Source organism: Neopelma chrysocephalum, unplaced genomic scaffold (assembly GCF_003984885.1).
Source record: "Neopelma chrysocephalum unplaced genomic scaffold, ASM398488v2 Primary Assembly neopelma1_358, whole genome shotgun sequence".
NCBI lineage: Eukaryota > Metazoa > Chordata > Aves > Passeriformes > Pipridae > Neopelma > Neopelma chrysocephalum.
This window is the reverse complement of record NW_020898022.1, coordinates 56,576-67,962: the sequence shown is the minus strand read 5'-3', so window position 1 is coordinate 67,962 and position 11,387 is coordinate 56,576. Positions and strand designations below refer to the sequence as shown.

At 71.0% G+C, this 11,387-nt stretch overlaps 2 protein-coding genes across 2 annotated transcripts in view; both read right to left on the bottom strand.

Moving 5' to 3' along the window:
* Nucleotides 1–377: 377 nt before the first annotated feature.
* Nucleotides 378–4,266, bottom strand: MEN1 (menin 1). Its single transcript, XM_027705842.1, is given in 9 exon segments — nucleotides 378–989; nucleotides 1,107–1,271; nucleotides 1,719–1,869; nucleotides 2,243–2,379; nucleotides 2,457–2,544; nucleotides 2,641–2,681; nucleotides 2,818–2,946; nucleotides 3,314–3,522; nucleotides 3,805–4,266. Coding segments are annotated over 9 exon segments (1,818 nt in total). The 5' UTR covers nucleotides 4,247–4,266; the 3' UTR covers nucleotides 378–533.
* Nucleotides 4,267–5,299: 1,033 nt separating this feature from the next.
* Nucleotides 5,300–11,387, bottom strand: part of LOC113978700 (latent-transforming growth factor beta-binding protein 3-like) — a 14,834-nt gene continuing 8,746 nt past the window's right edge. The window contains 16 exon segments of the mRNA XM_027705838.1: nucleotides 5,300–5,547; nucleotides 5,933–6,070; nucleotides 6,486–6,567; nucleotides 6,914–7,096; nucleotides 7,276–7,409; nucleotides 7,586–7,714; nucleotides 7,888–7,971; nucleotides 8,348–8,515; nucleotides 8,951–8,993; nucleotides 8,995–9,080; nucleotides 9,381–9,420; nucleotides 9,422–9,501; nucleotides 9,768–9,890; nucleotides 10,350–10,469; nucleotides 10,633–10,761; nucleotides 11,176–11,307. Coding sequence (XP_027561639.1) covers nucleotides 5,402–5,547; nucleotides 5,933–6,070; nucleotides 6,486–6,567; nucleotides 6,914–7,096; nucleotides 7,276–7,409; nucleotides 7,586–7,714; nucleotides 7,888–7,971; nucleotides 8,348–8,515; nucleotides 8,951–8,993; nucleotides 8,995–9,080; nucleotides 9,381–9,420; nucleotides 9,422–9,501; nucleotides 9,768–9,890; nucleotides 10,350–10,469; nucleotides 10,633–10,761; nucleotides 11,176–11,307 — 1,817 coding nt within the window. The 3' untranslated portion in view covers nucleotides 5,300–5,401.

Here is an 11,387-nt window from a genome sequence, read left to right as displayed (position 1 = left end):
CCCGGCCCAGCCGGGGGGTCCCCACTGACCCCACCTCCCCCATGGGCCCCCCCGCTCCCCCCTTCCACCTCCAGCCCATCCTAACCCCAAAGTCCCCGGCCTCGGTTTTGGGGGGGCTCAGGAGAGAAGGCACAAGGGCCCTGCCCCCCTTGGGGTCTTGGGGGGGCTCACGGCCCTTTTGAGAGCTCAAGGAGGGACAGGGGGTGTGTTGGGGGTGCCCTCCCTGCATTTCAGGGGATTCTCAGCCCTTTTTTGGGGTCTCTTGGGGAAGGACAGGGGCGTGTCAGGGGCAGGTTTGGGGGTTCCCCCTGAGTTTGGGGCTGGGTTTTTTGGGTCCCCCACAAGCCCTTTTGTGGCGTCCTGAGGAAGGGGAGGAGGGACTGGAACATTGGGGTGATTCAGGACTGGGTTTTTGGGTCCCCCCCTAGGATTTTGGGGCCCCCTACAATCCTTTGCAGGGTCTCCTGAGGAAGGGCAGGGGGTGGGCGTTGGGGGCAGGTTTTTGGGTTCCCCCGCTGGGATTTCGGGGTCCCCTAGGAGCCCTTGCGGGGTCTCTTGAGGAAGGGTAGGGGGTAGGCGCCGGGGGGGGCGCGGGGTCGGCGCGGCTGCACCTGGGACTGGGCCGTGAGCTGCAGTTTGATGGCACTCGAGTTCACCTTGGCTGCGCGGAGCAGCTCCTTCATCCCGCGCATCTTCTGCGAGCGGAAGCGCAGCACCGGCCCCGGGGGGGGCGCGGGGGGCGGCCCGGGGGGCGGCCCGGGGGGCGCGGGGGCCGGCAGGGCCACGGGGGGAGCGGGCGGCGTCTCCTCGGGCCGGGGGGCGCGGGGGGGAGGCCGGCGCTCCCCTCCTTTCTTGGGGGTCGGCGGCTCCTCAGGCTTGGACTCGCGGCGGGGGCCGCGGCGTCGGCAGTCCCGGGGGTCCTCGGGGCCCCCCAGCTCCGCCTCGGGGGGGGCCGGGTCCTCCGACAGCAGCGTCACCTGCTGCCGCACCTGGGGGGGTCGTTGGGGGACGCAGAGGTAATTGGGAACCCCAAGGATGACGTGGGGAAGTGCAGAGCCCGCCCAGGACCCCCCCAGACACCGTCGGGATCCCCCCAAAGCCCTCACCTGGCCATCGAAGCGGCCGAGGGACTGGACGAGGAAGGTGGCCCAGCCCACATGCAGCACCGGGGTGGGGCTCCCCTCCTCCCACCGGCAGATCCCGTCGTAGAACCGCAGCAGGTGAGCGAAGCACTCGGGGTCCTGCAGCGCCGGGAGCCCCCCGGGGGACCCCTGCAGAGCCCAGAGTCAGGGGGGACCCCCGAGGAGGGAAGGACCCCACACATGGGGACAGGGCCACCCCCGCCCTGGCACCACAAAACGTGGCACATCAGGGACACCCCAATGGGGACCCACAAATTCGGCTCCCCCAGATGTGGGGTAACCCCTGGGCCCCCCGGTCCAGACTCCCTGAGGCACCCCCAGATGTGGGGCTCCCTCTTGGACCCCCTGAATGGGGAGCCCCAGGTATGGGACAACACCTGGGGCACCCCAATAGGGACCCCCCAAATGTGGGGCACCCCCAGCTGTGGGACACCCACCTGGATACCCTAAACAGGGACCTCTGAATGTGGGGCACCCCACAAACACCCCAAAATGCACCCCCCATGTACCCCCACCCCCCCCAAACAAAGCAGGGACACCCACCCTGGGCAGGGCTCCCCCAGGGCCCCCCCTCGCCCTACCCAGGGTGCCCCCAAACCCGGGGGTCCCACCTCAGCCCCCGGGGGGGGGCTCGGCCGCCGCCTCCTTGAGCAGGTTGGGGATGACGTCGTTGGCCACGTCGAAGAATTCCTTGTAGATCTCCTCGTCCTCCCGGCAGTAGTTGTAGCTGGGGGGGGCACGGGGGGCTTGAGAGGCTGCCCCATGGTGGTGGGGGGCACACAAGGCTTGAGGGGCTGCCCCACAGCCACGGGCAGGGCTGGGGACCCCTAAAAGGGTCACAGAGCCTGCAGAGGGTGGGGGGACCCCCGAGAGCCAGGCCCTGGGCAGGGCCCCCCACCTTCCCTGGCCTCGGCCCCGGAGGTGCCTCTGGGGGGCCCAGGACACCCACAGCCATAGGGGGGATATGGACCCCTAAGAGCCCCCCTGCCCTGACCCCACCCTCCCAAAGCCTCACAGGAGGAGGAACCCCCCCCAGCCCAGCCCACAGTGAGGGTTGGACCCCCAGGGGTCCCCCCAAGGCCCCCCAGCCCCTCGCTCACTCCTGGATGACGGTGGCCGTGTCAGCCCAGGCCTGCAGGGCCTCCTTGACGTTCTTGTTGCGGCAGTGGAACCCGGCCAGGTACAGGTAGGGGTAGATGTGCTCGTTGTTGTAGTGGGTGCGGGCGGACTGGATGCCCTGAGGGTGACGGGGGGGAGGTCAGTGCCCACCCGGGCTCACTCCTGGGCTCCACATGACCTCCCACCCTGGCTCACCTGGTGGTACAGGGTCAGGGGGTCGGGTCTGCCCGGGGTCGGCTCCAGCTCCTCCAGGTCCGCCAGGTTCCCCAGGGCCATGGGGTACCTGTGGGGCAGGTGGGGGGCAGCCCCACAGCGGGTTGGGGGGGGTCCCACGGCAGGTTGGGGGGCAGCCCCGAGGCGGGTCAGGGGTCCCTCTCACCTGTCCAGGTGCCCCATGTCGTAAAGCAACCAGAGCAGGCGCTGCAGAGGAGAGGGAGATGTGAGAGGGGACACCTGCCCCACACCCACTGCAGCAGCTCCAGGCCGTCCCTGTGCCCCCCCTGCCCCACACCCACTGCAGCAGCTCCAGGCTGTCCCTGTGCCCCCCCTGCCCCACCTGCTGCAGCTGCAGCAGCTCCAGGCTGTCGGTGTGGCCGTCGATGGACGGGTTGATGGCACAGACCATAAACGCCACCTCCATGTGCCTCGTGCAGCGCAGGTACGAACCCTTCAGGTACAGCCAGCTCTGGGGGACACGGGGGGGCACAGTGACACAGGTGACATGAGGGACACAAGGACACATCCACCTGTGCCTCCCCCCACCCCTCAGCCCTGCGCTGGGGGCACCATCTGTCCCCAGAGCTCCTCAGCATCCCCACCTGCCCTGGGGACTCCCCCGTCCACCCCCATCCCCATGCTCAGACCCCACAATCCCCTGGGTCTCCTCTGTCCCCGTAGATCCCCCCGGTCCCTGTCCTTATACCCCTGTCCCCCATTCCTCCCTCCCTGTCCCCCATACCCTCTCAGCTCCCCACGTGTCCCCTCCCTCCCTATGCTGCCCTGTATCCTCTCAGCCCCCCGTGTGTCCCCTCCCTCCCCGTGCCCCCCCGTACCCTCTCTGCCACCCCGGCCTGCACGGGCTGTCCCCTCCTGTCCTCGTTGCCCTTCCCGTGCCAGGTGACCTCGGCGGTCTGGGCCCCTCCGGCCCCGAAGGCCACCCAGGCGTGGTCCTCGCTCAGCGCCAGGTGCACGTCCGGCAGCCCCAGCACCTGGCAGGCCCCGACCACGGCAAAGGCCACCCCTGAGCTGTCCAGCTTCGTACCTGGGGGGGACACAGGGGCTCGGGGGGGCTGGGACACCCCCAGAGAGCCCCCCAGCACCTGGCAGGCCTCAGCCATGGCCCCAGGAGCTGCCCAGCTTCATCCCGGGGGGGGCACAGGGAGGCTGAGGGACCCCCCAGCTCCCCTCACTGGTGATGAGGCTGAAGAGGGACTGGATGTGTGTGGGGCCCTTGAAGCAGGAGCGGCTGAGGCTGTTCCAGGTGTCACCCCATGTGACCCCCCCAACCCTGTGTGACCCCCAGCACCCCCTCAGCCCCTCATACCAGTGATGAAGCTGAAGAGGGACTGGATGTGGGCCCTGTCCTTGAAGTAGGAGCGGCTGAGGCTGTTCCAGATGACGTCGGACACCTTGCGCACGAGCTCCCGGGAGGAGCAGCCGTCGGGCCGGGGGTACAGGGACAGGTCCACGGCCCCCCGGATCTGGGCCGTGAACCGGGCGTAGAGCGCGGCCACGATGGACAGCTCGGCCACCGGGAAGTACAGGCGGGTCTGGGGGTCCGGCCCCGGGCGGGACTCGAAGGTGACGCCGGGGACGTTGGTGGGGAGGACGCGGTTCACGGCCAGGAAGTGCTCGACGAACCCCAGGACCAGCGACAGCAGCACCAGGTCGGGCTCGGGCTGGCGCAGCTCGGCCTCGAACAGCCGGATCACGGCGGCCACGGAGCGGAGCGGGAACAGCGCCTTCTGCCACGGCTTCAGCCCCATCCTGGGGCCTGGAGGGGGAATGGGGATTTATGGGGGTTACAGGGTGGTTTAGGGTGTCACGGGGTTCAGGGGCTCAGCCACACCACGGTGGGCACAGGGCAGGGACAGAGCTTTCTGCCATGGCTTCAGCACCGTGGTGGGGCCTGAGGAGGAACGGGAGGGGTCAGAGGGACAAAAAATGGGGGGTTCAGGGGGTTCGAGGGGTCACAGCACCTCCTCCAGAGCTTGAGGCCCAGAGCGGGGTCACAGAGGGAGATGGGGGGTCAGGGGGAGCAGCAGCTTCTGGCCGAGCCCGAGCCCATGGAGGGGGCTGGGGGGCACAGGGAACGGGGGCGTTATGGGGGCGCGGGGTCGGGGGGGGGTGAGGCCGGGGGGTGGGACAGGGGCAGGGAGGGGGTCGAGGGCTCTGGGGGTGTTTGGGGGAGACCCCGAGACTGCGGGGACCGGGACGGACCCGCCCCCCCGCGGAATCCCCAAAGCGGTGGGAACCCTCAGGGACCCCCCGGACCCCGCCGCCGGCCCGGAGCCCCCCCTCCCGCCGGCCCCACGGCCCCGGGACCCCCCGAACCCCGCCGAGACCCCCCCGCCCCTCACCGAGGCCGCCGCCGGCGCGGGCAGCGCGGGGCACGACGGGAGGGGGCGGGGCCTGCGGCGGCGCGGGCCGGGATTGGACGGGAGCTGAGGGCGGAAGAGGCCGGAATGGGCGGGGCGAGGCGGGTAACGTGGGCGGGGCTAAGGGGGCGTGGCCGCCGTGGGCGGTGCTCGGTCTGGGTGGGGGGCGGGGCTGCGGGGGGGCGCGGCCTGGGGGAGGGTCCCGTGGCCCCCGCCCCCGATTTCCCCCGAATCGCCCCAACGTCCCCATTTCACCACCAAATCCCCCCGATTTCATCCCTGAATTGCCCCCAACGCCCCCTCAGGTCCCCCCCAAATCCCGCCCCAAGCGCCCCCATCGCCCCCTGACCACCTCCCAAAGTGCCCCAAATCCCCGCAGTGCCCCCCCCAAATCCCCGCGATTCCACCAAATCCCATCCAGGCAGAGCGCCGGGGCCGTTCCCCCACGTCCTTTATTGAGGTCCGAGGGGGTCCCGGGGGACCCGGGGGTGGTCAGCGGCGCTGGGGCAGTCAGAGCCCCCCCCGCGTGGTCCTGGCGGGGGGTCAGCGGCGCTGGGGGAGGCAAAGCCCCCCGGGCCGGGCCCGGGCGGTCCCGGCTTTGCAGGCACAGCGGAAGGAGCCGCTCGTGTTGATGCAGCGCTCGCGGGGGCAGCGGGGGCCCCCCCGGGGGTCCCGGCACTCATCGATGTCTGGGTGGTGGGAGACACAGGTCAGGGACCCCAAAATCCCGCCCCGAGACCCCCAACACTTTCCCCACCACAGAACCCCCAAATACCCCCCTGGGGGTCCCAGCACTCCTTTACATTTGGGGGCGAACGTGGGCTTCAAGGACCCCCAAAATACCCCCGTGGGACCCCCAGCCTCCCCCCAGAACCCCAGCACCTGCTGGTGTCTGTGGCATCGGGGACCCCCCAACTCCCCCCAGGGATCCCAGTACGTGGGGACACTGGAGTAGGGGGAGTCCTGACCCCCTCCCTTCCCTCCCACGCCCGGGACCCCAGGGTTTGGGGGTCCCCCGGCATTCAGGGTGTCCCAGCAGGGTTTGGGGGTTCCCGTTTTGGGAGGGGGTCTCACCGAGGCAGCGGGTGCGGGTGGGGTCTGGCTGGAAGCCGGGGGGGCACTCGCAGAGTCCCCGGGGGGAGCGGAGGCAGCGACCAGGGACCCCCCCGGGACAGGGACATTCGGCAGAGTCTTCCTCGGAGCTGTCGTCACCTGGGGGGGCACAAGGGGGCTGGGGGACCTGGGGTGGGAGGCACGGAGGGAGCTGGGGGTCCCAGGGTAGGAGGACCCCAGCTTTAAGGGACATGGGCGGAGCTGGGGTGCCCAGGCTGGGGGGACCTGGTTACAGGGGGCCTAGAGACAATTTTTGGGGTCCCATGGGGTGGAGGACCTTGGGCTGTTTGGGGTGCCCAGGATAGGGATCCCAGGGCTGGGGGTCCCTGGGGGACTCAGGGCTGAGGTTTGGGGTCCCAAGGTTGGGCGGTCCCAGGGTGGGATCCCGGGGGCTTTGAGGTTCCCAGGGGGCTTGGGGGCCCCGGGGGGGGTGGGTGTTGGGGGTCTGGGTTTTGGGGTCCCGAGATTGTCGGGGGTCCCAGAGGTTTAGGGGGAGCAGGTTTTGGGGTCCCACCTCTGCGGGGCCCCTCCAGGCCGAGGGGGCTCACGTCCCAGAAGGAATTGCTCTCGCTCTGTGACGGGGGGGCAGGGCAGGCCTGGGGAGAGCCCCACATCATCCCCTGCCCCCCAGGCAACCCCCACCCCCATGTCACCCCCTGTCCCCCGCCCCAGCACTCCCTGCCCCCAGGACCTTCAGCAGCTCCCCCAGATCCCATAGGGATCCCCCAGAACCCCCAGATCCCATAGAGACCCCCAAATCCCATGGGAACTTCTCAGAGACCCCCTCCCTGTCCCCCCCAGGACTCCCCCAGAGGCCTCACATCCCCCCTAGGGACCACATAGCCCCCCTGTAGCCCCCTCAAATCTCCTCCCGAGACTCCCCACAGCCCACCCCCCACCACCCGTTGCCCCTGCAACCCCCCCCAGACCTCCCCCTGTCACCTGGGGGCCGGGGGGGGGCAGGGCCGGCAGTGGGGGCCCCAGCCGGCCCCCCCCCCGGCAGCAGCACTCGTCCAGTGTGAGGGGCCCCCCCCCGAGGGGCGCCCCGCAGACCCCCTCGTCCCCCCGCCGCTGCCAGCACACGTCCCGCCGCTCCGGGGGGGCCCGATCCGGGCCGGGGGGGCGCTCTGCGGGCACGGGAGGGGGGGGGGGACACAGGTCAGGGACCCCCAAACGCCTCCCCGTAGGACCCCCAACCCCCTCCCGGGGGTCCCGGCACTCGTTGGTGTCCGGGGGTCACACGGGGGGGGGCACGCGGGGATCCCACGGACGTGCCCCCGGCCCCGGGGGGGGTCTCACCGTGCTCGGGGGGGGGGGAGGCAGCGCCGCAGCCCCGGGTGGTACCGCGCCCCCGGCCCGCAGGTGCAGCGGAAGGAGCCGCGCGTGTTCTCGCACGCCCCGTCCACGCAGTTCGACTCGTCCAGGCACTCGTCCACGTCTGGGGGGCGGGGGGTGGCTCGTGGGGACCCCTGGGCAGCACGGGGAACCCCAGGGGTCCCCCAACACCCTCCCAGGGATCCCCTCGGCTCTGCAGAGACCCCCAAACACCCCACACCCCCCAACGCCCCGGGGACCTTCTGGGACCCCCTGCTCGCCCCCCGTGGCCCCCCTTACCCAGGCACTGGCGCAGGGCGCTGTCGTAGTCGAAGCCGGCCTTGCAGTAGCACTCGTAGCCCGGCTGGGTGTTCACGCACTTCCCCCCCTTGCAGATCTCGTCCCCGAACAACCCGCACTCATCGATGTCTGGGGGGGACCCCCGGGGGGCTCAGGGTCAGGGACTCCCCCCAGGGCACCCCCGGGGGGACAGGGACCCCTCTGGAGACACAGGGACCCGCAGGACAGGGGGGACCTCAGGGCGCAGAGGCCCCCCCCGGGGGACGGGGGCACACGGGGGCGGTCCCGGGGAGGGGTCTCACCCCGGTGCGCCGGGACTCCGTAATCGAGGCCGTTGTCGTCCTGGATGAAGCCCCTCCCGTCGGGACAAAGCTCCACGAACTCGGCTGCGGGAGACAGGGGTGTGAAAGGGGGGGTCCTGAACGCCCAGACCACCCCTGGGACCCCCAAACTGCCCCTGGTGACCCCGGACTGCCCCCGGAGACCCTAAACTGCCCCCCGGGACCCTCAGAGCCCCCTCCTGTCGGGACAGAGCGCCAGAAACTTGGTTGGGGGGGGCAAAGGGGGGTCAAGTCCCCTTAGAACTGCAGAAGCCCCCCAAAGAGGGGATGGAAATGGGGTTACACCCGGCTGGGGACACCCCAGCCCCTCCAGGGTTCCCCCTGGCACGCGAGGAGAGGAGAGGGCAGGGGTAGACCCCACACGGGACCTCCCAGCCCCCACCCCGGGCCCCCCAGGACCCTCCCCGGGCCCCCCCCGTACCCGAGGAGGGCAGGGGGCAGGGGTACACCTCGCACAGGTCCCCCCACCCCGCCCCCACGGAGCAGCAACACTCCCCCCGCGTCACGTTGGTCCCCAAAACGGCGTCGCAGAACACGGGGAGCTCCAGGCTCAGGTAACACTCCTTGCGGGGGGCGGGGGGCTCCCGAGCTGCCAGGGGGGAGGCGAGGGGCGTCAACGGGGACCCCAGAGACTCCCCAGAGTCCCAGGGACCTCCCGGAGACACCTCCCCACACACACCTCAGGGACCTCCCAAAGACCCCCCCAGAGACCCCCTCTCCTGAGCCCCAAGACCCCCAGAGACCTCCAAGGGACGCCTGAGACTTCCAGGAACAGCCCCCCCCAGACCCCCTTCCAGACCCCCCGGGGACACCCCGGACCCATAAAAGCTCTTGTGCAGCCCCAGGAACCCCCTAAAGATTCCACCCGACCTCCCCGGGACCCCCCAGACCCCCAGGGAGGCCCACAAAACCCCGGGGGACCCCTCAGAAATGCCCTCAGACCCTCCGTGACCCCCCCTGACCTCCCAGGGACCCTCCAGACCCCCCCCAGGGGCACCCCCAGACTCCCGGGCCCCCCCCTCACGGAGGCAGCGGCGCCCGTCGGGGCCGGGGGTGTAGCCGGGGGGGGCAGCGGCAGCTGAAAGACCCCTCGAGGTTGGTGCAGGTGCCGGGGGGGGGGCACAGCCCGGGGTCCAGCGCACACTCGTTGATGTCTGGGGGGAAAAGGGGGACACGGGGCTCATGCGATGCTCGGGGAGACCCCCGGGGAACCCCCACGGCCCCCTCACCTCGCACAGGATTTGTGCGACGAAGGGGGGGCACCCCAAGGTGCCAAGACCCCCCCAGGGACTCCCCCAGCCCTCCCTCGCTCCACGGGGGTCTCCGCACACGCACCCGGAGAGAATGGGGGGCAGTGTGGGAGGGGGAGATCGGGGGCTGTTTTGGGAGGAGATTGTTGTGGGGGCTGTGTTCGGGGGCTGTTCGGGGGGGGTCTCGGGGGTCTCCGCACTCACCCTGGCAGCGGCGGCCGTGCAGCAGCGCGTACCCGGGGGGGGCACAGGCACCGGTACGACCCCGCCGTGTTCACGCAGTCGCCGCCCACACACGCGGCCGCGAACTCGCACTCGTCGATGTCTGGGGGGGGTTAAACGGGACCCCCGTGTGCGGGACCCCCCACCCGGACACGCCCCCCGTACACACCCCCCCCACCTCGACACCTCCCAGACCCCCCATGCGCACACACAGAGACGCCCCCCCAGACCAAAGGCTCCCCCCCCCCAACTCCATATATGCCCCCCCCGACCCCACTCAGCCCCCCCTCCCCAGATCTGAGGGTCCCTTGGCAGCAGGGGAGGGTCCCCGACCGGGTGCATCCCCAGCCCCCCCGGGTGTGGGGGTACCTTGGCAGCGGGGGGGGTCCCGCGCCGGCTGCAGCCCGGGGGGGCACTGGCACTTGTAGGAGCCGGGGGTGTTGACGCAGGTCCCCCCGGGGCAGAGCCCTCCGGCCTCGCACTCGTTCACATCTGCACGACCCCCGTCAGCCCCTGCCCACGGAGGGCTTCGGGGGCCGGGGGGGTCCTTGGAGGGGCAAAGGGGGTCCTGGGGGGAAGCAGGGATGGGGGTCCTGGGGTGGGGACAGGGATGGGGGCCCTGGGTGAGGGTCCCAGGGGTGCTCTGGGTCGGGGGGAGAGGTCGGGGATGGGGTCCCCGGGGAGGACTCGAGGGGGGGCCCAGGGTAAGGGACATGTGGATATTGGTGTCTCTGGGGGGGGATTCTGGGGGAGGGAGTCCCCAGGATAAAGGGGTCTCCAGGAAAAGGGGTCCTAAGGGATCCCAGGCTTCCTGGGGGGTCCCAGGGATGGTGCCTGAGGCACCGTTGAGGCCGTGGAAGCCGGGGGGGGTGTACGGGGTTCCCGGGGGGTCCCAGGGAGGGGACCTGGGGGGTTTGGGAGGGTCCTGGGTGGTCCCCCGGGGGTGCTGACCGAGGCAGGCGCCGTTGAGGCCACGGAAGCCGGGGGGGCAGGGGGTGCACACGAACCCCCCGGGCTGGTTCTCACACTTGGCCTCGGGGCACGTCCCCACATCCAGGCACTCGTTGATATCTGGGAGGGGGACGGGGGGGACATGGGGGGCATCAGGGGATGGGGGGGACCCCACAGCATCCTGTACTGGGGGCCTGCAGGATCCCCTGACCCTGTCCCTGGTGTCCCTGCGTCCCCACCCAGCGTCCCCCCCCCCCATGCCTGTCACCCCCCCCAGTGTCACCTTCGCAGAGGGGTGGCCGGGAGCCCTTGCGCCGGTACCCGGGGTGACACTCGCACTTGTAGTGCCCGGGGACGTTGGCGCAGGTGCCGCCGTCCCCGCACACGTCACCTTTGGCACATTCGTCGATGTCTGTGGGGACACAGGGGGTTCACAGGCCCTGTCCCCAACCCTGTCCCATGTCCTGAACCCTCTCCAATGTCCCCAGCCCTGGCCAGTGTCTCCAACCCCATCCCGTGTCTCCAACCCTGTACCGTGTGCCCAAGCCCGGACAGTGTCCCCAGTCCCAGACAGTGTCCCCAGTCCCAGACAGTGTCCCCAATCCCAGACAGTGTCCCCCACCCCTTCCCCGGGCTCCGTGTCCCTGTGTCCTCAGGGCCCCTGTGCCCCCATGGCCCCCCTGTACCCCCCAGGGCCTCGTGTCCCCTGTGACCCCATGACCCTCGGGATGCCCCCGGCCCCCCGTGCCCCCTCCCCGTACCCCCTGTGACCCTTGTGACCCCAGCCACCTCTGCCCCCCCGTGTCCCCCCCCGTGTCCCCCGTACCTGCGCAGGTGCGCAGCCCCTTGTGCAGGCGCAGCTGGAACCCGCGGTGACAGTGACACGTGTAGGAGCCGCCCGTGTTCATGCAGACGCCGCGCCCGGCGCCGCACGGCTCCGCCTCGCACTCGTTCACGTCTGTGCACGTGTGGCAGAGCGTGTCAGCGTGTGTCACCCACCACATGTGGCAGAGCGTGTCAGCGTGTGTCACCCACCAC